General features: G+C 39.4%; 1 protein-coding gene across 6 annotated transcripts in view; it reads left to right on the top strand.

Moving 5' to 3' along the window:
• tspan12 (tetraspanin 12) overlaps window positions 1–24,421 on the top strand; it is a 59,474-nt gene that overhangs the window by 20,386 nt on the left and 14,667 nt on the right. For all 6 annotated transcript variants that reach the window (XR_006314510.1, XM_043709606.1, XM_043709609.1 and 3 more), the window contains 2 exons: window positions 11,042–11,149; window positions 13,346–13,489. Coding sequence is in view for 5 of the 6 variants with exons in the window: in XM_043709606.1 (XP_043565541.1) it covers window positions 11,042–11,149; window positions 13,346–13,489 (252 nt within the window). In the remaining variant the exon portion in view is untranslated. The remainder of the gene's footprint in view (window positions 1–11,041; window positions 11,150–13,345; window positions 13,490–24,421) is intronic.

Raw genomic sequence — 24,421 nt, 5'->3', positions numbered from 1 at the left:
GCTCTTCCTCCAACCGTCGTGTTGTTGTGGTCTGGTGATGGAGGAGTCCAAAAACCTGCATATCCTTGTGGGCGCAAGTCTTGCACCTCCTGCGGTTGCAGGGGAAGGTGCGGGGAGTGGAGGTTGGGTTGGTGGGGGGTGTGGATCTGACGGGGGAGTCACGGAGGGAGTGGTCTTTACGGAATGCTGTTAGGGGAGGGGAGGGAAATATATCCTTGGTGGTGGGGTCCGTTTGGAGGTGGCGGAAATGACGGCGGATGATGCGCTGTACATGGAGGTTAGTGGGGTGGTAGGTGAGGACCAGTGGCGTTCTGTCCTGGTGGCGGTTGGAAGGGCGGGGTTCAAGGGCGGAGGATCGGGAAGTGGAAGAGATGCGGTGGAGGGCATCGTCGATCACGTCAGGGGGGAAATTGCGGTCCTTGAAGAAGGAGGCCATCTGGGATGTGCGTTTTTGGAACTGGTCCTCCTGGGAGCACAATCAAAGCTGAGTTAGACAGATTTTGATCTATAATGGAGTTAAGCATTTGTTGATGCAGGCAAGAAGTTAGAATTAAGATTCAGAATCAGCTCAGTTGTGGTCTTATTGTATGGCACAGCAGGCTTGAGACACCAAATGATCTACCTATGCTCCTATTACTTTTTCTTATCGTGTACTTTCAACTGATACAGAAACTTTGGAACTATTTTGTGTTTTCCTTTTCATTTCTCTCATTCTATAACATTTCATATTGTCTTTTAAACCTGTTTTCAGATATTTTCAGTATTTTTAATTTCCAGAATGAATAGCTAAGAAAAAGCTTCAGTAATGAAACTACATGTTGAAATGATTACCGCATTAAATGAGTGATAAGATTACAGTTGATTCTGCATCTTTTTACAAATGAACTATTTATTTTAGAGAAATAGATACACTCCATCTATAAACTGCCTTTGTTGCCTTCATCACTTTGCCTTTTGGCTTCTGCTCCTGTCTGTTGTTCTTCGCTCTTGAGTTTCTCTTCCTGAATACATTTGTTTCTCTTTGCATCATCTGAGTTCTTTTTTTTTCAGTTGGAGGTGTAATGGAGTGGCAGATCAAGAACTGACAATGACAAGTTCTGTTTCTGGTCATGGTTGGGATGAAAATGTGTGTATCCCAGACCTCCTTTCTAATTATCTCACTCTATCACTTATACTTCCTCTTGTCCTTTGAAGTTTTTGAAATTCTCCATATTGCTTTGTCTTTGTGTGACCTACTCAACCCATAATCCTCCTCCTCTTCATTCCACTACCAATCCTTAATTGTATCCACTGCTAACTGTTTCTGACTTCTTGCATGGTGAGAGCTACAGGTCCCTTCAATTATCTCCCCTCCATTTCTCCTACCCAATTTGCTCAAGCTGGCGTTATTGGCTTTCCAATTTTAGCAAATGTTAAAAAGAATTCAGGTCAGGATGAAGAATTACACTGGAGGACAATTTTGAGCAGTGCTAAATGGATGATAAGCTGCCAGAGGAAGTTATCTGTCCATTATATAATCCCCTCAAATTGCTAAAATAAAGTGGAATCCATAAAAAGTATTGCTTTCTTCTTGATTACCACTCAGGCAGGGAGGTTAAAATTACTCTCATTATCTACTTGCTTTCCCTTATTTCTCTGCATGTCCTTCTCCTTTAGTGTTTTCATCTCTCACTCTGTCTCCTAATTTCATCAGTGGCAATAATTAGAAAGTTAAATTAGAGACTTTTTTTGCTGTAGAATTGACTTTTTTTTTGGGGGGGGCAGGTGCGGTGGGTAGGGTGATATGGAGAGAGAGAGAGAGAGAGAAAGAGAGAATGAAAAATTAGTGCCCTAAGCTTCTCTATTGACATTTTTCAATTTCCTTTTCTAACTCTGGTGGATCATCCATGAAATTTCTGGTGAAATAGCCTGAACATCCATTTACACAATTTCTCTAGAGATCAGTGATCCATTATGAAATAGCGTTAGTAATAGAGATGATGGGGAGTTCCACTTGACGTCAGCAGAGATAGGCCAAGCATGTAAAGAAAGATTAACTTTGTAGCAAGCGATGGTAATTGTTATCTAGACACGTATGCAGAAACTGAATGTGAAATTCCCATAGAATCTTTGGAAACTTGGTATAAAAGCATGGATTCCTTCCCAAATTACAAAGACTACATCATTGTGTAAAACCTGTGGTTGTACAGGTTTAAAAGGAACACAAGCCCATCTGTATAATAGAAAATTGAAATGATATCATGCCTCACAAATTGGACTGAAAAGGAGAACCATGTTTTACAAAAACTTTCCATGAAGGGAAACTTGGTAATAAAATGTAACTGGTATGCATTATAAGAATCAGATTAGCCTCAAATACACTCCTAATGTAGTCTTTTGACCTAGGGTACAAATAGGAGCTATCATCTTCTCCCTCTACACTAGCTTTCCCAGGTAAATTTTATACCATGAAACGTGGATTCAGATTTGTCTCAAATTGCTGCCCTCTTATATATAATATTCTTACCTTGTGTCCACCCCAACACCTCACTGCCCCTTTATGTTGAAACTTTGAATCTGATGATAAATAAGAGTTAAAATAAATGAGGATGTAGTTTGACATTGAAGTGCATGAGATGAAGATGTTGTTTACTTACAATTAGTTGTTGCACTATAACCAAAGGCTGAAAGCATGTTCACTATTGTTAATCCCATCCATTTTTAATAGCTCAATAAAAAGTTTGTTCATTCTGAACTTGGAACAAATTAATGTCCTCTTTGATATTATATGTGAATTCCTCTGCCAAAAAAATCACCATTTAGTTTCATATGATTCGTGAGATTCAAAATGAAAAAAAATCATATGTGCATAGAAATGGTTGAATAAGATATTCCAGTATGGCACAAAACCATTTTATCACAACAACCTGTCATTTTATCAGAATAGTTCATCAAATTATCTACATAGTGAAATACAAAATGTTATACACTGTAGAATATCTACTGCAAACATTTAACATTTAATATCAAAGCATACATGTACTGTTTGAGATTCAATAACTTGATTTTGTAGTAGTAGCTGTAAGGAAATTGAAATGTCACACTGCCTTACGTGACAAATTATGGTGGATAATAGTTTTACTTTGTGTTTAAAAAACATTTATCATTTTTCTTCAAATGCATTTGTTCATTGTATGTTGAAGCAAAACACAGTCAAAAAGTGTATTACAAAGGACAGAATTGTTAGTTTTGGTAGCATGCTACAATTTGGACATAGGCAGCTAAAACAGCACAAGGATGGAAACCCTGTGACCTTCTATTGCAAGATAGTTCAAAAGGCAGCAACAGCAACAGTTCAGTTGCCTGCGAAATAAGATTGAGTGACAATTAAAGTAATTAGCTTTTTAATGACCATATGAAGCTACCCCAACAGCATTTTACTGGTATTAGAATGGCCCTCACCAAGCAATATTCCAACGATATAAATGCAGCTTCCCAGGAAGTGGAGGCTAGACTTTCCATCTTTCCTTTGTTACTGAGAACTTTATAGAGCTTCCCACAGAAGGGTCTAGATAGCCCCAACAGTGACAATGGCCACCACTGTCTCTTCAAGGCATGACATGCCTTCAGCATTCACCCCTCCATCACCAGGGACTGCCTATCATGGAACACTAAAAGAAAATTATCTCCAGCCCTTTAACAGAGCCTCAACATGGAGGCAACCTCAGCAATATCCACCTCCATTGGTCATGCTGCCAAAGCTAGGGAGGATACCATCCCTTTGTATGGATCAATAAGTTGGAGAGGAAAGCTTCTTCATGGAGTGGCATTCTTGGCAGTAGCTTCTTAAGTAGCTGCCACTGATAATACCTCAGACATGGTTCCACTGTCCACCCATATAGACAAGGAATGTCCAATTGGATCTTGCAATGAGACAATGGCATGTTGATAAAATGCCAGCTATGGATTTAACTAGAGAACTTATTTAGCTAGTCATGAATTCCTAATAATTCAGAATTGAAAAGCCACCACCTTTATTATTTAATGATTATTATTTGATCCATGTTCATTTATTCAGTGTTCCAATTTTTCTACCACAGTATTTCATTAGCTTGAGAAATTTGTCTGTTGAAAGCATTTATGTATAAAATACTTCTAACACCAACTAATTTTAATTATTACCATATGTTAGTAATATGATTTTAAATGTGAATTTTGTTTTAAGATTATGAAATATAATCTCAGATTTCTAAACTGGTGCAGAGCATTTCAAACCTTCATTAGCCTTGTGAACTTATCTTTTACATTTGTTTGGGTGCTTCTTTATTTCATTTGCACAGGATTTGGCTGTTGCTTCATGTGCATCTAGCAAACAAATTTGGTTGGAATAGCTTCATCATTTTATGCACATTTGAAAGAGAATGTTTTAAAATTCAGCTTTGTATAAAGCAGCAACTTTTCATAGATCCAAGTTGATCATTTCCAATATTTGAGTTAAAGGTTACAAACCAGCCTGCCATAAACACATCTTGTAGAGCTCAGGAAAGTTATCACCTGAAGGATGTGGGAAATGCTAGATGCATCAGTAAATGCATCTCAACTCCAAATCTTTCTTCCCATCTCTCCCTCTCAACATCCCCAGCCACAAATCTGCTGTGGTCTCTCACTGTCTCCACTGCAATCACTCTCTCCATCACAATTTTTCTCACCATTCTCTTCTGCAACCACCCTCACTCTCCTATCCACTCCTCTTTCCTATAAACATTCACTGTGATTGCAGTATTGCGATCTCTTCCATTGATTTCTCCCTTCCCTAGATCTTTCACCCAACACTTTGTCCTCCCATATTGCTTCCCACCATCTCTCAGTCCATTAGGTACAAGTTTTTAGCGATTGCTGAGGAAAGTGCTCAGCTATCCTAGTCTGCAGGTTTCTGTCACTGTCTTTCTATCCTGAGCAGTAAACAGCCCCTCAATCCTGTCAGTTGCCATGTGGGGAATGGCACAAAATAGTCTAATGAAGTTAAGTTCAGGAAGACCTCTGCATTTCTGGAACTTTTGGGCTTCAACTCTACAAATGTACACCAATTCCCTCCATACCTTTTGACAGAATTCGAAATATTAAAATAATAATATCACCTTCCAAATCAAAAAAACAACTTGGTGCGGCAGCATGTGATAATTTTGCAAGTCTTTGTAGAGGACAATAGATTAAAATTCTGTAATTAAATGGAAAATGTAAGTCTCTTCTTTGGATTTGTAATGTCAAAAGGCAAGACTTCCAACCAATGTAGACTTGTACATTGAACCCTATCATCTAATTCGGTGTCTGTATGTTTAATTCCCACAAATGAATTTACAACTCATCAATTTGATGAGAACTGTGAATTAGCCAGATTCTGAAACTTCACCTATGGCCTATATTTTCTATAACAGAGTAAGAGTTATTTAAGCAACTGGGATAATGCAAGTTATGTTTTTATTCGACATGCAATGCTATCCCGTACAAATAAAGTGAACTATTTAATCTTGGCCAATTTCCAACAAGTAACACACAAAATGAGAAAATTGCCTGCTATCTCAACTGTGCCCATGGTTGTTGTCTGGAATGATTTTCTAGTTACATGCATTCGTTCATGGAAATGTAAATGTTTGCTTTTGTGTCTCTGGGAGCATTCATTTGAAAGACATTTACACCTCAAAGTTAATGAAGAAACTCTATAGAAATGAAATGGTGATAGTACAACAGATATCCAAATCATTTGCTAAACAATTCTCAAGTCTACCTTTTATTCTGTGACTGAACTGGGTAAATATGTGTGTGACTCATAACCCTACTGAAATAGTGCTGGTGGATCAAGTGTTGCAGCAATTTGCTCCTGAGTTCATGGTTCAAGTCTTATTGCAATTGATGGAAGTCTTTTGTTTTTCAAGCTGTAAGTGACTTTCTCAAAAAGCAATGAGAGATAGTCAATAAATGTTGACTTTGTTAATAATGAGCCCAGAATGAATATTCCAAGAACAAATTTTTAAAATTCAGTTTGACAAGTTCTGCCTATTCCTAACAACATGTGCAAAAGTGAAACCAAGAATCTCATTGGCAGAGGGTAAACTCAGACGGTTTTTTTGTGTGGAAAGTAGAAGTTGCACACTGGAGTAGCAGGATGCGTTTTGCTCCGTTTGGGGTGAAGGCATTATTTAAAATTAAGCATCATTCAGTGCAGTACCAGAGAAGTGCTACATTGTTCATGCTTTAATCATTCAGATGATAAGCTATCTGCTTGTTTCAGCTGGATTTAAAAAATCTTCCTTACTTGGTTGTATGTAGATAACATAATTTGTTCTGGTTAGCTGATGATTAAATACCAGTCAGATTACATCAAATAAGAGACCTAATTTTAACCTCATTCTCCTGACTGGAATGGATGAGGCCAGGGGTTAAACATGAGGGAGGGCAGGGTTTTAACGATGTCTCCAAACCATTCCTTCCCTTTCTCCCAACTCCAGAATAATTGGGCCTTTGTCCGAAACGTCGATTTTACTGCTCCTCGGATGCTGCCTGAACTGTTGTGCTCTTCCAGCACCACTAATCCAGAATCCAGAATAATTCAGGCAAGGGAGGACTGGTTACCTCAAAATAGGGGCCCAGGGGGCATGTGGATGTGTTTTTGTGGTAAACTACATGGCAAAGTTGCATCCTGGTGATGTTATGATGCATAACCATTTTCACTGTAGGTTAAATATAGACTGCATGGTCTAAAACCCACCAGTGAATGCTGGCTGCAGTCATAGTACTGGCTAAAGAAGTGTCAGGTAACATCTGAATCATAGAGTCACAGTCATAGAGTCATAGAGATGTACAGCATGGAAGCAGACTCTTCGGTCCAACCTGTCCATGCCGACCAGATATCCCAACCCAATCTAGTCCCACCTGCCAGCATCTAGCCAATATCCCTCCAAACCCTTCCTATTTGTATACCCATCCAAATGCCTCTTAAATGTTACAAATATACCAGCCTCCACCCCATTCTCTGGCAGCTCATTCCATACACATACCACCCTCTGCGTGAAAAAGTTGCCCCATAGGTCTCTTTTATATCTTTTCCCTCTCACCCTAAACCTATGCCCTCTAGTTCTGGACTCCCCGACCCCAGGGAAAAGACTTTGTCTATTTATCATATCCATGCCCTTCATAATTTTGTAAACCTCTATAAGAGATGGAAATGTGTTGCTGGAAAAGCGCAGCAGGTCAGGCAGCATATAGGGAACAGGAGAATTGACGTTTCAGGCATTAGCCCTTCTTCAGGAATCCAGCAACACATTTCCAGCAACACATTTCCATCTCTGATCTCCAGCATCTGCAGACCTCACTTTCTCCTCAAAGATAAACCTCTATAAGGTCACCCCTCAGCTCCAGGGAAAACAGCCCTAGCCTGTTCAGCCTCTCCCTATAGCTCAAATCCTCCAACCTTGGCAACATCCTTGTAAATCTTTTCTGACCCCTTTCAAGTTTGACAACATCTTTCCGATAGGAAGGAGACCAGAATTGCACGCAATATTCCAATAAAATCATGTGAGCAAAGCATAACAGGTCTTCAGTTGTCTTTGACATCCATCTGTTGTTCTGACTAGGTTGAGCAAAGTGTGTTGTCTTTTGTTAGTTCAACTACTTATTAGGGCACAACATAATTTTAATTGTTTTATCCGGTTTCTGATACGGCCAATCAAATGCTATATGTGTATTATACTTAAATGAGCTCAGAAGTAAGATTTATTATAAACAGAACTTTGTCAAAGACAATGCAAAAATGGTTGATGGACTTTGTTTGAAAATGCAAACATAAAGATTAACCTCTCTAAATAACCCCCCCCCCCCCCCCCACACACACACACACACACACAGTCAATAAATCTTAGTTATTAAGATTAAAAGAATAAACTTTGAAATGTACAGATGGCTGTTGGTCTGACGTTCCCAGTTGTCTCTGGGATCTTGGCAGAAGCAGCTTGCTCAGGAAATATATTTCCAAGATTTCTTCCATTGCTCTTCAAGAGGGCAATCAGGTTTCACACAATCAATTCATCACAAAGGTGCTTCAGCAATAAGAGACCCAGGCTGATTTGCTTGTTCTTTTACAGGCTTTCTCCAAATGAAAATCAGAGTCTGCTAAACACCTTTCAAATGCCTTTAAACACAGTTTTAAAAAAAAAGGGGTGTTTTCCTGAAAGTAAATTCAAGCAACCAGGATCAGCAAATATCTGGAACCAAGTGTTTTCCAGGAAATGCCTTGCTTTTTTTTAAAAAAGTTCCATAACATATCTTTGCATTTGAGCTTATAAAGAAAAGAAAACAATCCAGGCATTCATAATCCTTTAAACTCAAGCGGCAAAAAAGTCATAGCACTGTGCAACTTGGGAGTCAAAATTTACTCTGATGTTTCTTAATTGGTAGCTGCTGCAGTTCATTTTTTACTTACAAGAAATTTTGGAATGTAATAAGTACTGCTTTTTATTTTAAAAAAATCTTCAGTAAATGCCATAACACCTTTGTCAGATAAAGTGCCATGCTGAAATTGGCATAGACATTTCTGTAAATTGCAGATTTAAAAATATTGCCAATTAGCAAACACTTTCCTTCACAATCTATTTAGTTATTCATACAATTGAGTGTAAAATGATTATAAAGTAAATAACAAAATATTTATCATAAAATCTAAAATCTGTTTCTAGATGTCATCAGCATGCAGTGTCTAGCTAATGCACTATGCAGTTACACTGCATAAGTTTGTAATGTGATTTCTCACACAGTAACCTTCTGTTCTCATTTATGCCATCTGGTGGAGTTATTGAGCAGATGCCAAACTGAAATTGGCAAATCAGAAGCAAATCACCCCAGGCTCTTGATGGACAACTCAAAATTAGGTTTTATTTTCCTTTTCAGTTATAGTCTCCTTATCACGTGAACTTGGAGATTGGCAATCCGCCTATTCTCATGTCCCTACCAGACTATTATAGATGACAAGAGGTTGAGACACTCTAGACTTGCAGAAGTAATTCAACGGTCAATTAGTTTTTCTCCAATACCTTCCTGTGGTGACACACAAGAAATGAATATTTCCTATATGGAGAATTGTGGCCTTAAATATATATATTGCCAGTTCAATCTTTAACATGGGTGGAAATTATTCCCTTCTTGATGTAGCAAGGGTAATGACAAGAAAGATGTTAAAGTTTGTCAAGAATGAAAAGATTCAGATTTTTGTTGTCAAGAAAAGTTTTCCCCTTGAGGTTTAAATGGTAACTTCAGAATCTTTCCCTGGAGAGATGACTCCCTTACTTCCATGTGTTTCCATCTAATTAAAATTCCCATTCACCTTGTTTTCCTCCCACTTAGAACATTACTGTCTTCCATTGAGAAACTGAAAGGTGCAAATTCCCGACAAGTAATTCAGAGTAGGTTCCTGGTGGTTGCAGCTTTTTTGAGTTATTGTCCTAGTAATCTTGCAACTTCCTCTTCAGATGCCTTTGCATTCAACATGTTCACCATCCTCCATTACTTTGCATGCACAAAAATCAGCCAACTACCAGCCTTGCCTCATCACTGTGCTTGCTTTCAGTCCAACTCACACACCCCTCAGCTCTTCAGTATTTTACTTTGGAGCTCAGGGTCACCTTTGACCTGCATGGTTCTGATGGTTAATTTTCCTTGCAGAAAGACAAATCCATCTATGCAGTTGATATCCACACACTCATCTAATGGTTCTTAACTTGATTTCTTAGCATTCACTCACTTTGCACTTACTTGAAGGCTGCCATCCCCTGTCTATTTCACATTGTTTTCTAAGCCCACATCTCTTGTTGTCAGCACATATACCATCTTCTCCTAGGTACTATCAGCTCTCTGGAGGGTCACTGGACTTGTTAATTCTGATTTCTCACCAGAGATGCTGCCAGTCTGCTGAACTTCTCCAGCAATTTCTATTTTTATTTCTTCCTGACTTCAGCACTGACATACAGGCTGACAGCCTCTGTGAAGGTCACATAGCACACAAAGAAAGCAATGTCTTCAGTGCTCAGTTACAGACTACTGATCTCTGACTTCCATTACTTTTCAGTGCAGTGGAGGAGGTAGGCAGCTTGTGATGGTTGAAAATACTGAACATTCAACCCATTGGTCAGATAGGGGTGAACACCTCATTGAATGGAACGATAATATGTCAACATCAGACCCGCAGCACATGCCAGCAGTTTATGCAGCAAAGGGATTGCATGTACTTGAAGAAAATAGTGATTTGTGAAAATCAAAGGGTAGCAGTACTTAGTGGAATGAAGAAGGCAGTAGTCAGTCACAGGTACTACCAGTTAGTCAGGCGCTCATCCTATTCCAGCTCAGGATGCCATGGTCATTCAGGCATTTGATTCTACCACAGTCTGAGGATTGTATCCATGCAGTACAGGGATTGGGCCACAATTAACTTTGCAGGTCAATTGCAAGTATTTTAGGGCTTATGGGTCGACCAATCGGGGTACTTTGATACTTTAGTCTGGTCTGTTTGGGCTGTCCTACCAATTCAGTCCTGATGGTTTGGTCAGTAATGGTCAGGAGAGTAGTCCATGGAATTCTGGGGAAAGCAGACAATTCATGTCTGGGGTGAGCTTTGTTGTATTGAACCACTGACTGCACTTCTGAGAGGGACAATTTCAAGTCATACTTCATAGTGAATAGGAGGGAACTAAGTCTCCTGGAAGAGGACAGTTTAAACAGGTCATGGTAGTGTGCCCTCTACATGAAAAGAATGGCAGGCAAACAAAGGAATGAGAATTTACAAAGGCAATGCATGCTATTGAGTCTAGACTAATAAATGTGTGCTCTTAAACCTCGTGCCTGCAACACACATGTTCTGGTTTATATGTATCAGAATTATCTGGAGCCGACATCATTGAACTTTTTATCAAGATGTTGGTATGTGCTATGTGGTTGATATTTTACACTTTGCCATACTAATCCTAAAAGTCACAGTTTAATTATAATGATGTCACTAAGAGGTCATTCTTTATTTCAGATCTCCATTCAAAGGTCTGATGTGCTTGAGCTGAAGACTAGAATGTCTCATTATGGTATGGCCAGGTACCAGTGGTTAACTCATGCCTGGAATTTCTTTCAGAAGGAGGTAGATTTTACAACTTGACATTTAGTCTATTAGTATTACTGTTAAGTTTGCTTGTGTGGTGGGATGCGATATTCTTTAATGATACATGTGTTTATATGCTTTGTAAACTACATTTTCTGTCTGGAGTGTGCTGCTCGCTAATGGCAGACCCATTACTGTCAATTTGGAAGAGCACTGAGCAGAAAAGAAAGTGAGAATTATTTTATGATAATGGAATCTAAATGCAGACTTTAGAAATTTTATCCTTTTATGAAAAGTGCTTTTGTGAATTATTTTACATTCTTTTTTATGTTCAATTTATGAATGAATAATTAGTTAGAATACAGCTGATATCTTACAGGTAAATTATGTTTTTTAAAAAGTTGAAGGCATTGTTATTACATTCTTCCAAAGTGCTAATTGCATTTTGTATTATTTATGGGAGAGTTAAGTTGAAAAAGGAGAGACTAAAAACTATTCACTTGTTTTCAACCTCAACAATAACACCTTCAATAGAATAGACTGTTCAAATGTGCTTCACAGGAGCATTACAAAACAAAGTTTGACAGTGAGCCACATCAGGAGATATTAGGGCAGATGGTTTTAAGAAGCATTTTAAAAAATACAAGAAACATTAAGAGGTGAAATACCTTCTGGGAAACAATTTCAGAGCTTAGAGCCTTGGCAGCTGATGGTATGGTCACCAAGGATGAAGCACATGCAGTTAAAGGGGTTAAGATCATCACATGGGGTTGGGCCTGGAAAAGGTTGGAGAGATAGAGAGAGATGAAACAGTGAAGAGATTTGAAAATGAGAATGCAAACATTAAAGTGTGAGTTTAGAATTTGATTAACCTGATGAGAGAAAACAAAATCAGATATATTTGCTCTTTGGTTTTGAATGAAAGGCTTCTTGCTATCATTTTCACATCAAATTTGCCATAAAATATTTACATTGAGGTTTACTAATTGTGAATTTGTGTCAGAGACTACAGTGTTATAGCAACAAACTGAACTTGCATAGCTCCTTTAATTTTAAAAGTGACCTAAGGAGCTGAACAAAAGAAAATTGGGTGAGCAATGAGCCTTTTGAAGAGGTTAGGACGGAATAATTGTTGTATGTAGACTTCCAAAATGTGTTTAATAACGTGCAATGAAACAAGTTTGTCAGCAAAGTTAAAGCCTATGGAATGAAAAGGACATTGGCAACCCAGAATCAAAGTCTGTTGAATGATTTAGGAAATAGTAGTTGTAAACTTTCTTTTATGGATTGGAGGAAAGTATACAGGGGATTTCACAGGAGTTGGGTTTCAGACCATTATCTTTCTCCATCTATATTAATGACCTAGTCTTGGGATTGCAGTGCACATTTCAAAATTTGCAGTTCACCAAAATCTTTGAAATATTATGAACCATGAGAAGGAGATTGGTAGAAAGGAGACATAGACTGGTTGAATCAGAAGGACGAGGAGGTATGTGTGCACAAATCTTTGAATGTGCAGACCAGATTGAGAATGCAGTACAAGGCATGTGAGATCTTGTAAATGTAAATAGACAGGAGAATATGAAGGCATTGATAGTTAACATTTGTAAAGAACTGGTCTGGCCATTACACCTTTTTAATAATTATGTGAAGGTATTAAAGAGTGTAGAAAAGAATTATGAGAATTATTCATGGATGGATTAAGGAAGCTGGAGCTGCTCAACATAAGAGAAGAAAGGGATGCCAGGAGATTTGATAGAAGTTTTCAAAAATTGAGTGATATGGGTAAAGTGGATAGCGGGAAACTGTTCCCCATTGCAGGATAATTATCTGGAGAGGAAAAGGTTCCACTGAAACAGGGTATTAACTGGAGAATGGGACGAGCCTAGTTGCTTTGCCAAGATGGACATAATAAATCTGCTGAAACTTCTCTTTGCTGCAACCAATCTGGTTCCACAATGAACCACTTTTGAAGTGTAATTAATGTTTCATTTGCAGTACTGGGGAATGCAAATTTGCACCAAATAAATAATCAGATCATTTATTATGGTTTAAGAATTCGTTGTGTCAGAAACTCCCTGCTGTACTTTGAATACAAACTTTATTACAATTGAGAGGTTTGTTTGAGATGGAACAAAATGTATAACATTTTATTTCAGTAAAAAATCATTGAGTATCAAGTTTAATAGAAACATTTCAAGAAGCTTAGAGTGCTATCAATTTTACTTTTCCCAGTTCAAGTGTTGCGGAGTGGCATACTTTTCAGATTGGTTGGAAATGACAGAAATGGAGTGGCCTCCTGACTCCTGCTGCATTAGAGAATTTCCTACGTGCTCTAAACAAGTCCACAATGGGCAACATATTGAGATTTATCAAGAGGTAAGTGGACTAACTTCTTGCAGTAGTTTTTAAATAGACTATAATTTCTGACTAAGCAATGTGGTAAATGGTTTTACATAGGTGTGTTTCTCAATTCAAGTGGTATGCACTTTCTACATAATCTCTTAATGGTAAACTCAATCTCACAATTACACTTAGTTCCAAATGCAAATTTGGATAGGTGCTGGAATTGGAAAATTATATGTAGTTGGAAGTTAAATGTGGTGTTGTTAAATCAAGATAGTGGTTCTGGGGACCTACTCACAGTTCTGGAAAAGCTCCTTGGTCACTCCAACCCATTGAAAAAGGGAAAAAGCAAAGAATGGTACATAACTATACAGTCCATGAGCATGTTTCTGTGGGCAAGTTATGGATCAACCCAGCAACCATTTCACTTGATGGCTGCTAAAATTGTAGTGCTGCATGAGGTGTGTATCACAGCCCTGTTTACCACTCTAATGCATCATCCAGGTAGGCTACCACAATGTCTGGAAGAAGGCAAAAGCATGTTTTGAGGTTACAGCAAATTCATATGGTCATTGGTTGTTCCAGACATTTGCTTCATTTTATATACAGTTGTACGTGTGACAGATGGCACAGCTCTGCATTGGACTACTTGCTGATAGAAAGCTGATTAAGATGGATTCTTTAAGATCTTTGTCAGGTAGTCATGCCAGCACCTGTAGATAGCTTTAGTGATATTTCAGTGGATGCAGACAATTAGACATTGCCATCTATTGATCATGTTGATGAGTTTTCTTTCATACACCATTGCTCAGGATGATACTAAGTTGAATATCTCTGGATAGCCATTCTTAGCAACATGATTAGTAAAGCCTTTACATTTCATGCTTGCGACATAAGTCTTTTTTTGTTAATGTCAATCTCCCTTTGCCAAAACAAGGAATTTGCCTGCGGATACTGGCAGATGGGCACACTACACCTTTGGTGCTGCCTGATTTATAAGGCATCCATCTGTCTTTCCTAAAATAAACTCAAATAAAAAGTGATTCAGTGTCAGCAGACAAAAACAAAGTGCATTCAGAGCTTTAAAAGTTAATGGCAGGGAGGATGGTTGCTTTTAGTGGGATCTCACAAAGGCATGGAACTGCTGTACATTGTGGGCTATGGGCATCTTGTGATGTCCAAGATATAGATGGAATATAGAGACAGAGCTGCAAACCGTAAGGAGCCAAGATGATGGAGGGTAACCTTTTACAAGACTGAGACCTTCAGTTTTCTCATAGCAGAGGTTGGGTCAGTGGCAGGTTTGTGATGCCAGGGCAAGGCTAGAACGATTGGTGTTCGAACTTACTGAGGGAAGCTCATTACGGATTTCAGGAAAGTGTATGAATGTGTTTCAATTACCCCTGACATGGGCAATCCCACACTTCACATGAATGTCTTGCACTGAAAAGGTCACCATGGTGGAGTAAGGCAGAGATCAGGGCAAGACATAAGCCAGGTTCACAGTTCTGCAGAGGTTAATGGAGAGGATTGGAGAGAAGATTATAAAATGCTGCCAAGATGGATCACTGGCAAATCATCGGAAGATGATATTGCTGTGGCTTGGAACAAACCTACCCGACTTCTGGCCATCATATAGTTAAGGAGGTTCTAGTGCTGAAGGATAGAGGAACATCACCAGCAGCCACAGCCTGTGGAAGGGTAAAATCCAGACACCTGGGTGCAATGGCAATGACCAGCATTACCCCATGACAGAAGGCAACGGAGTGCTGCACTGCACCTGCCTTCACTTGGCTGAATGTCAATGCAGGAGGCAACTCTGAGTGGGCTGGAGGTTGGGTCCTATGGAAACTTGGAGAAAGTGAGGACTGCAGATGCTGGAGATCAGAGCTTAAAAATGTGTTGCTGGAAAAGCGCAGCAGGTCAGGCAGCATCCTGCTCCTTTGATGCTGCGTGACCTGCTGCGCTTTTCCAGCAACACATTTTTAAGCTCCTATGGAAACTTACTTTCGAAGAGGACCTAAAACTGAAAGGACTGGGAGGTAATCACTTGCAGGCTGCTCTGACGGTCACTGTGGTCCTGAGCTTTTTTTCCAGGGCTCCACTAAGGACTTCTGAGGTATCTTCTGATCAGCCACAGTCAACTGTTCTTGGGAGGTCACTAATGCTGTCTTCTGACGAAGCCATGAATTTGTGAGTCTTCCCCTGTCTGCAGAGAGGCAGGGAGCCAGGCCAGTGGGATTTGTTGTAACAGCCAGTTTCCATGGTGTCAAGAATATTGTAGATTGTCATTAGAGTGCCAGCTGCTGTTGCCATCAGAAAGGGATTCCATTCCATGAATGTGCAACTAAAATGTGACTAAACCAGCCTAATCCTCCAGGTTTGTACATAATATCTGGGAAGCTTTCGCAATTTCTGCATCCTGAAGAACAGTCAGATGGCTTAAGTTATTAATGCATCTCTTGATTATAGGACTGGGTGCTGGTAGACGAGAGCCACTCCCAGTAGGCCTGGCTGATGACAGTAGCGAGGAGTCCTCATATTGACAGTGGAGAGAGGTCCAATACTGCATAAACCTCCTCCATGTGGGCCACCATCGCTCATGCTCCAGATGTGGATTATGTTTCCTGAAAACTTTATCAGGCCAACATAAGGACATTTCTTCCTTTCTCTCCTTCCTCTCCTTCCTCCCTCTCTTCTCTCCTTCCTCCCTCTCTTCTCTCCTTCCTCTCCTTCTTCTCTCCTTCCTCCCCTTCTTCTCTCCTTCCTCCCCTTCTTCTCTTTTTCTCTCCTCCCTTCTCTTCTCTTCTCTTTTCTTCTCTCTTCCCTCCTCTTCTCTTCTTCTCTCTTCCCTTCTCTTCTCTTCTTCTCTCCACTTCTCTTCCTTTCCTTTTGTGTTTTCTAAACTCCTAAAAACTTTAAACGTTTTTTTAAAGTTACTCTGTTGGAATCAGCTGAGAATGGAGGCAAGCGTGTCACAGGAAGGTGAGTCCTGGTCACAGGTAGACAAGGCCCCTTGTGGACTGGAGGCAAGGGACTGGAGGCCATTGCAAGGATCTAAGGTTCCCTTGCAGACTGGAGGTATGGCCTTGAGTTTCAAAGCCAGGTGTGGTCTGTAAAATTGGCTCAGTGCATTCTGGAGGCTGGGTGCCACCGCAGGGTGCCAGGGTGGATGCATTGTAAATTGTATATTTTTTTTCCTTTTTTTCCTTATGCTAGGAATTTTTTTATGTGGTCATAGAGATGTACACCGTGGAAACAGACTCTTTGGTCCAACTCACCAACTCCACCAGGTATCTCAAATAAATTTAGTCCCATTTACCAGCATTTGGCCCATATCCCCCTCAACCTTTCCTATTCATATACCCATCCAGATGCCTTTAAATGCTGTAACTGTACCAGCCCCATCCAAAGATGTGCAGGTTAGGTGAATTGGCCATACTAAAATTGCCCATAGTGTTAGGTGAAGGGGTAAATATAGGGGAATGGGTCTGGGTGGGTTGCTTTTCGGAGGGTCGGAGTGAACTTGTTGGGCCAAAGGGCCTGTTTCCACACTATAAGTAATCTAATCACTTCCTCTGGCAGCTTATTCCATATATGCTTCACCTTCAGCATGAAAAAGCTGCCCCTTAGGTCCCTTTTAAATAGCTCCCCTCTCACCCTGAACCCATAGTCTCTAGTTTTGGACTTCCCCACTCTGGGAAAAGACTTTGTCTGTTTACCCTATCCATGCCCCTCATGATTTTATGAAACTCTTTGAAGTCACCCCTCAGCCTCCAATGCTCCAGGGAAAATATCCCCAGCCTATTTAGCCTCTCCCTATAGCTCAAACTTTCCAACTCTAGAAATATCCTTGTAAATCTTTTCGATCCCTATTTTTTGAAGTTATTCCAAATGCTTAATTATCTGTACCTAGGTATCTTGTACCTAAGGTAGTGCCGTAAATGACAACTTGTAAACTTTTCGCTGTATTCGTTCACTGTGACAATAAAGCTGATTCAATTTGATTTAGTCAATCAGACCATATAGTGTTCTGCACAGCTGTCTGTCTTCATGACTACTGTAACCAATCACCTTATTCCCTTGGTATCCCTGTTGCTCTGGAGATTTTTCTCTTTTGGAAATCTTACGTTATATTAGATGAGCATATTCGGAGATGACACCACCATTATCCAATGGATGGCACAATTCCAAACACACCCAACTATCTGAGAGAATGAAGTCCTTTATATCTTGCTTATGTATTGCCTACCTCTTACCCTGAGAGTGAGTTATCTGGCTATGGAGACTGAGTTAAGGAAAGAATCTTTCCTGCCTCCACCCTGCAGAGCTTTGTCAGATTTTTATGTCTCATATAGTCTCTTCTTTCCTGCAAAGTACAAATACAGGCCCAATCTCCTTCATCTCACCTCATTCAACAATCCCACTATGCCTGTAATCAGTCTTGTGAGTTTTAGTTGCAGAGCCCCCAGGTAAGTCTAACCGTCTCTAGGTAATGAGAACAACATTAGGCACTCATATTGCGGATGATGTGAAATAACAAATGATTTGTAGCTGGAGGACCATTCATCCAGCCATGCCAGCACCTTATGGCATAATGAAACCACAGAATACCTATCTGTAAATGAATGTATATTTATAGGAGTCCAAACTATAGATATTGAATAAATAGCCATGTCTCTCGGGTGCCTCCAAAATCTCTTCTTTGTCTATCACTCTGCACCCCTCTGACATCTGCCTCTGAAGTGGAGGCAGTGTACTGATGCCATGTCTTGTTAATTGCAATGACTTTGGCAGATGGCTTCTTAGCTTAGAGGTTCTTAGCCTGCTAAGCGTCTCCTGCACAAGTGCACTCTCTTCTGCGTAATCTACTGGAGGTGATGGGGTCAATGGGAGAGGGGAGATGGAAAGGCCATCTCGGGTCCCTGGCTGGTGCATCTCTTGCCTGTTGGTGTCCAATGAGCACCTCCTTTGAGGAGAAGGAGTAATGGGAGGAAGGCTAAGGTTCCTTGTCTCCTTCTTGCCTTGCTATTGATGCACTGTATCTGTGGCTATAGTGGTGGATTGCAGGTCCAAACACACATTGTGTTCTGCTGGGCCTGCATCTTCAAGGTAGCCACTGCTCTTTCAATGGAAGCATCCTCGAGCAATGACAGGACATAGATCTTGCATTGCCAAGTCACGTCTTTAGTCCTGTTGAGTAAATGATTAACAAGTCTATTGTTCTGCAACTGGTAGAACCAGTGGGTTTACTGTAATTAAATTTTCAGAAGACATTTATTAAAAGGAATATTAATAGGAAAGTTATTGAGGAATATTTAAAGGGACAGAATTCTTAAAATATATCTGGAGCAGCTTTTCAAGCCAGTGTGTAGAAGGCCCTATGAGAGACGGGGCAGTCCTGAACTTAATTTTAGGTCAGGAAGCCAGGCAAGTAGTTGAAATAACGGTGGGAGAACATTTTTCAGACAGCGATCATAATTACATTTATGAAAAAGGATGGATCTGAATTCAAAGTTCTAAACTTTTTCATTAAAATAAGAGCTGGTACAATAGAGCCAAAGTGGATTGGGAGCCAATAGTTTTGGGTAAATCTGCGTCAGAACAGGGAACATTCAAGAAGGGAATAGGAAGAGTACAGGGCCAGCATATTCCAATGAAGACAGAGTAGGGTCATCTAATTCTGTGAACCCTGGATATCAAAGAATGTACAGGATAGGATAAGAAGAGAAAGGGGACCTTATGGCTTCTACCCACCATCAGGAAGGGGTGGACTACTGAGCAATCTGCTGCCCTTGCTTCCAGCACTTTCTCCCCATTTAACCCATCCAATCTCCTTTGTGCTATAATTGGGAAGGTGTTCTACTGGCAGTAACCATTATCTGCCAATGGTATCCCTCCTCAGTGGAACTGGTACATTTCAGCAGGCATCTGTTAGACAGTGGGATTCCATGCACAGGGTCTTTGATCCCAGGGGAAGACTCACCACTGTTCAGTAAAGTGCCTGAGTGACACCTAATATGAGAGGCCTTCCTAAAACTAGGAAAGTCAGGGCTCTTGTCATCTCTGCAGTTAGTGATGTAATCTCTGCTGCCTCCATCAAATAGCACTTGCGCGCTCTCTCTCTCTCTCTCTCTCCCTCTTTCCCTCTTTCTCTCCCTCTTTCTCTCTCTTTCTCTCTGTATGCTGCTTGACCTACTGACAAAATCTTCAATAATAGACTGGAAATGTACAAGTCTTAATATTGATTTATTTCAGTACACAGTATACTTTCTTTAACTCTGAAAGCTCAGTTTATATGGTTGGATAAAAGAAACTGTGCAAAATGATCAAAAACAATGAAACCAGTAACATTCCATAATATATGCATGATCCCTCCTTTTAGACTACTACCCAGGCAGTAAAGGCAAACATTACGCCTCTGGGCCCTCCCTCCCTCCATTATCCCTCCCTACTGAATCCTTTTGTGTTCTTCTGCTCTTATTTTCTTAGTTTGCTTTAAACCTTTCCGAGCTTTTACAATGATCTTTCAAAAGCAAAGCCTAATGTTACTTATTCACTACTTCCCAATTTATTTCTCTCAGCATTAGTTTTCTTTCTCTTGATGCTAATCTTTGCTTTTGCAATAAAATTATGGCTTTCAGATGTTACTGCTAGCAGCGTGAAGAGCTAAAACCCTGGCTCAGGTTAAATAGCATTTAATTCAATTTGCAGTAATATGATCATGATTGGAATGTATTTCAATGAAGCTTTTTGTTACTTGGAAAGAAGTAAATCATTCACAACTTGTCAACAAATAAATGATATTTGCCAAAGGAGGTCTCTTAGGCATTTCACAGTTTATGTCGAAGTGATTTCTGCCAGGAAATAATGAACTAAGCTTTTACTTTTCCTTTTTCATTCTCTCATTTTGTTTACATCAAGCTTTAGTTAGTGTTCATATTGTACATGTGAAAGTTCCCACGGCAGCATCATAAAGACACAGTGGCAAAACAGTACTCACATCTTGTGAGGTCTTTTTGCCTAGTTACGTTTTAAAATAAATATGGAAGTATAAAGACCTGTTAATGGTACCAGTTAATTATATGGAGTAGTGTAAACAGATTTATTTTATACTTTGTCAAAATGCACGTTCATTTTTGCAGTTCTTACAGCATTTGTTTTCTAAAGCAATAACTTGACATGGACAGATGAATCTGAGAATAAATTCTAGATTTATAGAGGATTAAAACTTGTATTATTGTTTCTATGCCAAATTTTGTTTTCAATATTTGAGGTTTTATGTGAATATAGAATACATATTTTGATAACTGTTTCCATGTTGAAAGCATCTGCACCATTTTCTTTGGGGCATTCATTTACAATCCTGTTCAGAGGCTATTGTTGAAAAGACTTTAATAATGCAGTAAATACTGCTGATGGCTATTTAGGTGTTAGCCGTAACTTGTTTATAGATTACTAAAATATTACTTAAGTTGTTTAAAGATTTGAAGAAAGAACTGCACTAGAAACCGTTGCCCTTAATTTCTATTTGTGAGCGCAGTGGCATAGTGGTAATTCAAAATAATTCAAAACCCTAGCTTAATGTTTAATCTGTATTCAAATACCACTAAGGCAGGTTTGAAAGTTGAATTGAAAGAAAAATGCCACCACTGTTGATTGGCATAAAAAACCGGTTCACTAATGTTCAATTAGAGATGCCCACATCTGTGAATTAAGTAGAAAAAATATTGCCTTGATACTACTTTATATTATTTTTTGCACACTATATTTTAACTTTTGGTTTGCCTTTGCCTTCTGTGTGTCCACTATCTTACCATTCTAGTTTTATCTGAAAGGCAAAGAAATAAAATTTGCTCCTTGACTGGGTGAAAACTGACATGGAATCAATCTGCCAAACCTTGACCTAATTTATGAACCAACATTCAATAACAAGAATTTGTTAAATAATGCGATAGTGGCAGGTTGCTGACAGCAAAATAGACAAAATGATTTAGTTAGTAGCTTTCAAATAGTTAATTTACTGTGAATAATTCTGAGGTAATGACTTATGTCCTACAGAATATTACATTTTTTTTCAAACCCTGGTAACGTCAATTGAAGTCTGTCAAGCAAAAAATTATATCTAAGATATTATGAAACTCAATCCTTTGGGAATTAGATCCAGGTGTTTGAAAGGCTGTTTAAGTGCTAAGCATGTTAGAACCTCAGATATCATGCCATCAGAGGTAATTCTGAAATGCCTCTGCTCTATTTATTGTGTACTGAAGGTGACAACTAACCTTCAATCTACTTACAAGTGAGTGCTACCAACTAATATAAAAACATAAGGTGATTTAGAAAAATGCCATTGATACTGTGTGCTTTTGGCAAGATTTATGATGTTTATAAATCCATTGTGCTTTTTTTTTGGTGTTCAAATCTGTGGACATGCATTCCATAAAATGTACTTAACAGGAAATCTAAGTTGGCATTACATTTAGCAGCACAGATTTCAGACAGTAATCTGCTACATTGCATTTAATTTACACTGTGGCGTAAAGAAGGCAATATTCATGTGGCATTTTTATAATTTATTGTTAAGTAGATAAACGTCTTCATAGGAAGTCCCTTGGGAATAAGGATTATTTTCTTCCACTTCGGTGTTGCAGATCTTCAGGTCATTAAATAATCCTGTGCTAGATCTGCACACTCTGCTAAAGGGGCTTTTGAAACTCCTAGGGTGCTTGGGATTTTGCAAATTCTGTTTGCTGTTTGCCCTTGACTTCCATCTGGGTTGTCCGAGACACTTGATCTAATGGCAACGTAGGGGACTCTCTCTCTGGACTTGGGCTGGAGACTCCATGAGTCAATGGGGATATTGCATTTTTATCATGGAAGTTTTAAGAATGTTTGTGAAGCATTTTCCCTGCCCACTTTTCTCGAACAAAGCCCAGAGTAGAAAGTTTGTTTAAGAAGTCTTATGTCAAATTAACAGACAATGAGAACCCTCAATGCAGCTAACTGTGACCAATGCCCCACGATGTTGACCTGAGAGAGGACACTGAAACTAGAATGTTAATCCTGCCATTGGATTTGCAGAATGTTGCAGAATCATCACTGGTGATACTTTACAAGGAATTTGAGGCATATTTCTGTATGTTATCCATGTCTTTGATGCATATGTAAGGACTGATAACATTACTGGTTTGGAAGCCATGAGCTTAGTGTCAAGCTTGAAGTTTTGTCGTTAAATACTCTGGGCTGAATCTTATCCAGAAGAAGTTAAGTCCAAGATCCATCAACATTTTGGGGGGATTTTGCGGCAGGTGCTTAGTGAATTTTCTCACCATAACTTGCCAAACTCACCTCATTAATTGCTTTCCCTGCTGCTGTAGCGTATTTCATATCTGATTTCTACCCCGTCTTACCATGCAACATTTCCACAATGACTTGCTACTCAGTAGAGATCTGACCACAGACCAGCAACCCTTGCAATTATGTCATCTTTGAAATATTACTGTGCACCAGGACAAGTGTTTGCAATCTGCATTGACCATCAGTTGTCAATATAAAGAATCAGCAGCCATGAAGCTGTGCTGTACGTAGTATATAGCCAGCATAGGCGAAAGTGAGGACTGCAGATGCTGGAGATTAGAGTTGAGATTGTGCTGCTGGAAAAGCACAGCAGGTCAGGCATGTCCAATACTTCCTCCGCATACAAGTCAATCTCTCATATTGGTTATTGTTTAGCCACCAGGCCACACAGTTTACTTAGCTACATCCTTTCATGCTATCCTCTCTGCTGGGGAGAGATGTCAAAGAGGAATCTTGAGTTCTGTGTTCAGTAGTACAAATTGATCTTTGTTTGGAGCTCCTTTACTACACTTGATAGAGAGGCCAGAGGCCATTCCGAAACTAGTTTTCATGTGGAGCCCAGTTGTCGCCTTAATTATGGCTCAGATCAGAGGACGAGGCAGTGAAACTCTACTTTTCCCAATTTATACGCTTCGAGTTACAATAATTACATGCAACATTGATGTCATTGTTCCATTCCCTGATCTATATATCCAGTTCTGTAAGCACCTGATTAATGATGGACACCTTTATAGTAACCCTAGTTTCTCCCATGATGTCATGGTGTTTAGCATATTGCTTTATCACTATTCCTTGGGAACTTACAATGCATCCCATTAATTTACATTCTGTTATGGACCCAGCCAAAACCCCTCAAAACATTTCAAGAGAGTAGCCCGGACCCTAACTTTGCTAGTTGTTTTGAGCAGGAGTACAGTGGCTATTCCAGGAGAGATGCTTCTGGTCAAACCACTTAGTTTTAAACAAAACAGAATTTATTTACAAGATTTCATTTACAATGAAACACAAACAAAAGAGAACAGAATGTGGAATAATGTAACATACCCGAAAACCCAACAGATTAAATCAACTTAATGATGCTGTTCCAACTACACACCTTGGCACAAAAGGAAACATCAAACACAGGGTCTTACAGTAGAGAGAGAGAGATGGCAGCATGGAACACCACCTGCCTTGTAGCTGTTTCTTGGATTACAGTCTCAAATTGAATTGAGAGCTTTTAGTAAATGGCCAGACTGCTTAAAACCTAAACCAAACCCAAGAAAATCTGAGCTGGGAGAACTGGCCAATCCCCTTTCATTGTACAAGTGTTTTCTTTTAATTTAAAAGCCTATTTCCCGAGGCAGTATCTGTTAACTATAATCAACTTGGCCCTAAAACCCACCCAAGCCAGACATTCTGGAATTGCTGCTTTCACGATGTCTCTGAAAAAAAAAAGCCAAGGACAGCACAATCTTGTTAAAGGAGCAGCATCATCACAATTCCAATCCTTGGAGTTACTACAGGAGAAACAAAAAGATGTTAATGCCTACAAAATTCATCATGTCAGTTCTAATATAATGTTGGTTTATATATAAAGTTATGTAATGTTAGAATTCTTTAGCAAAT

The sequence above is a fragment of the Chiloscyllium plagiosum genome, chromosome 19 (assembly GCF_004010195.1).
Source record: "Chiloscyllium plagiosum isolate BGI_BamShark_2017 chromosome 19, ASM401019v2, whole genome shotgun sequence".
Classification (NCBI taxonomy): Eukaryota; Metazoa; Chordata; class Chondrichthyes; order Orectolobiformes; family Hemiscylliidae; genus Chiloscyllium; species Chiloscyllium plagiosum.
The sequence above is the reverse complement of the archived record's forward strand: the minus strand, read 5'-3'. Positions and strand labels throughout refer to the sequence as shown.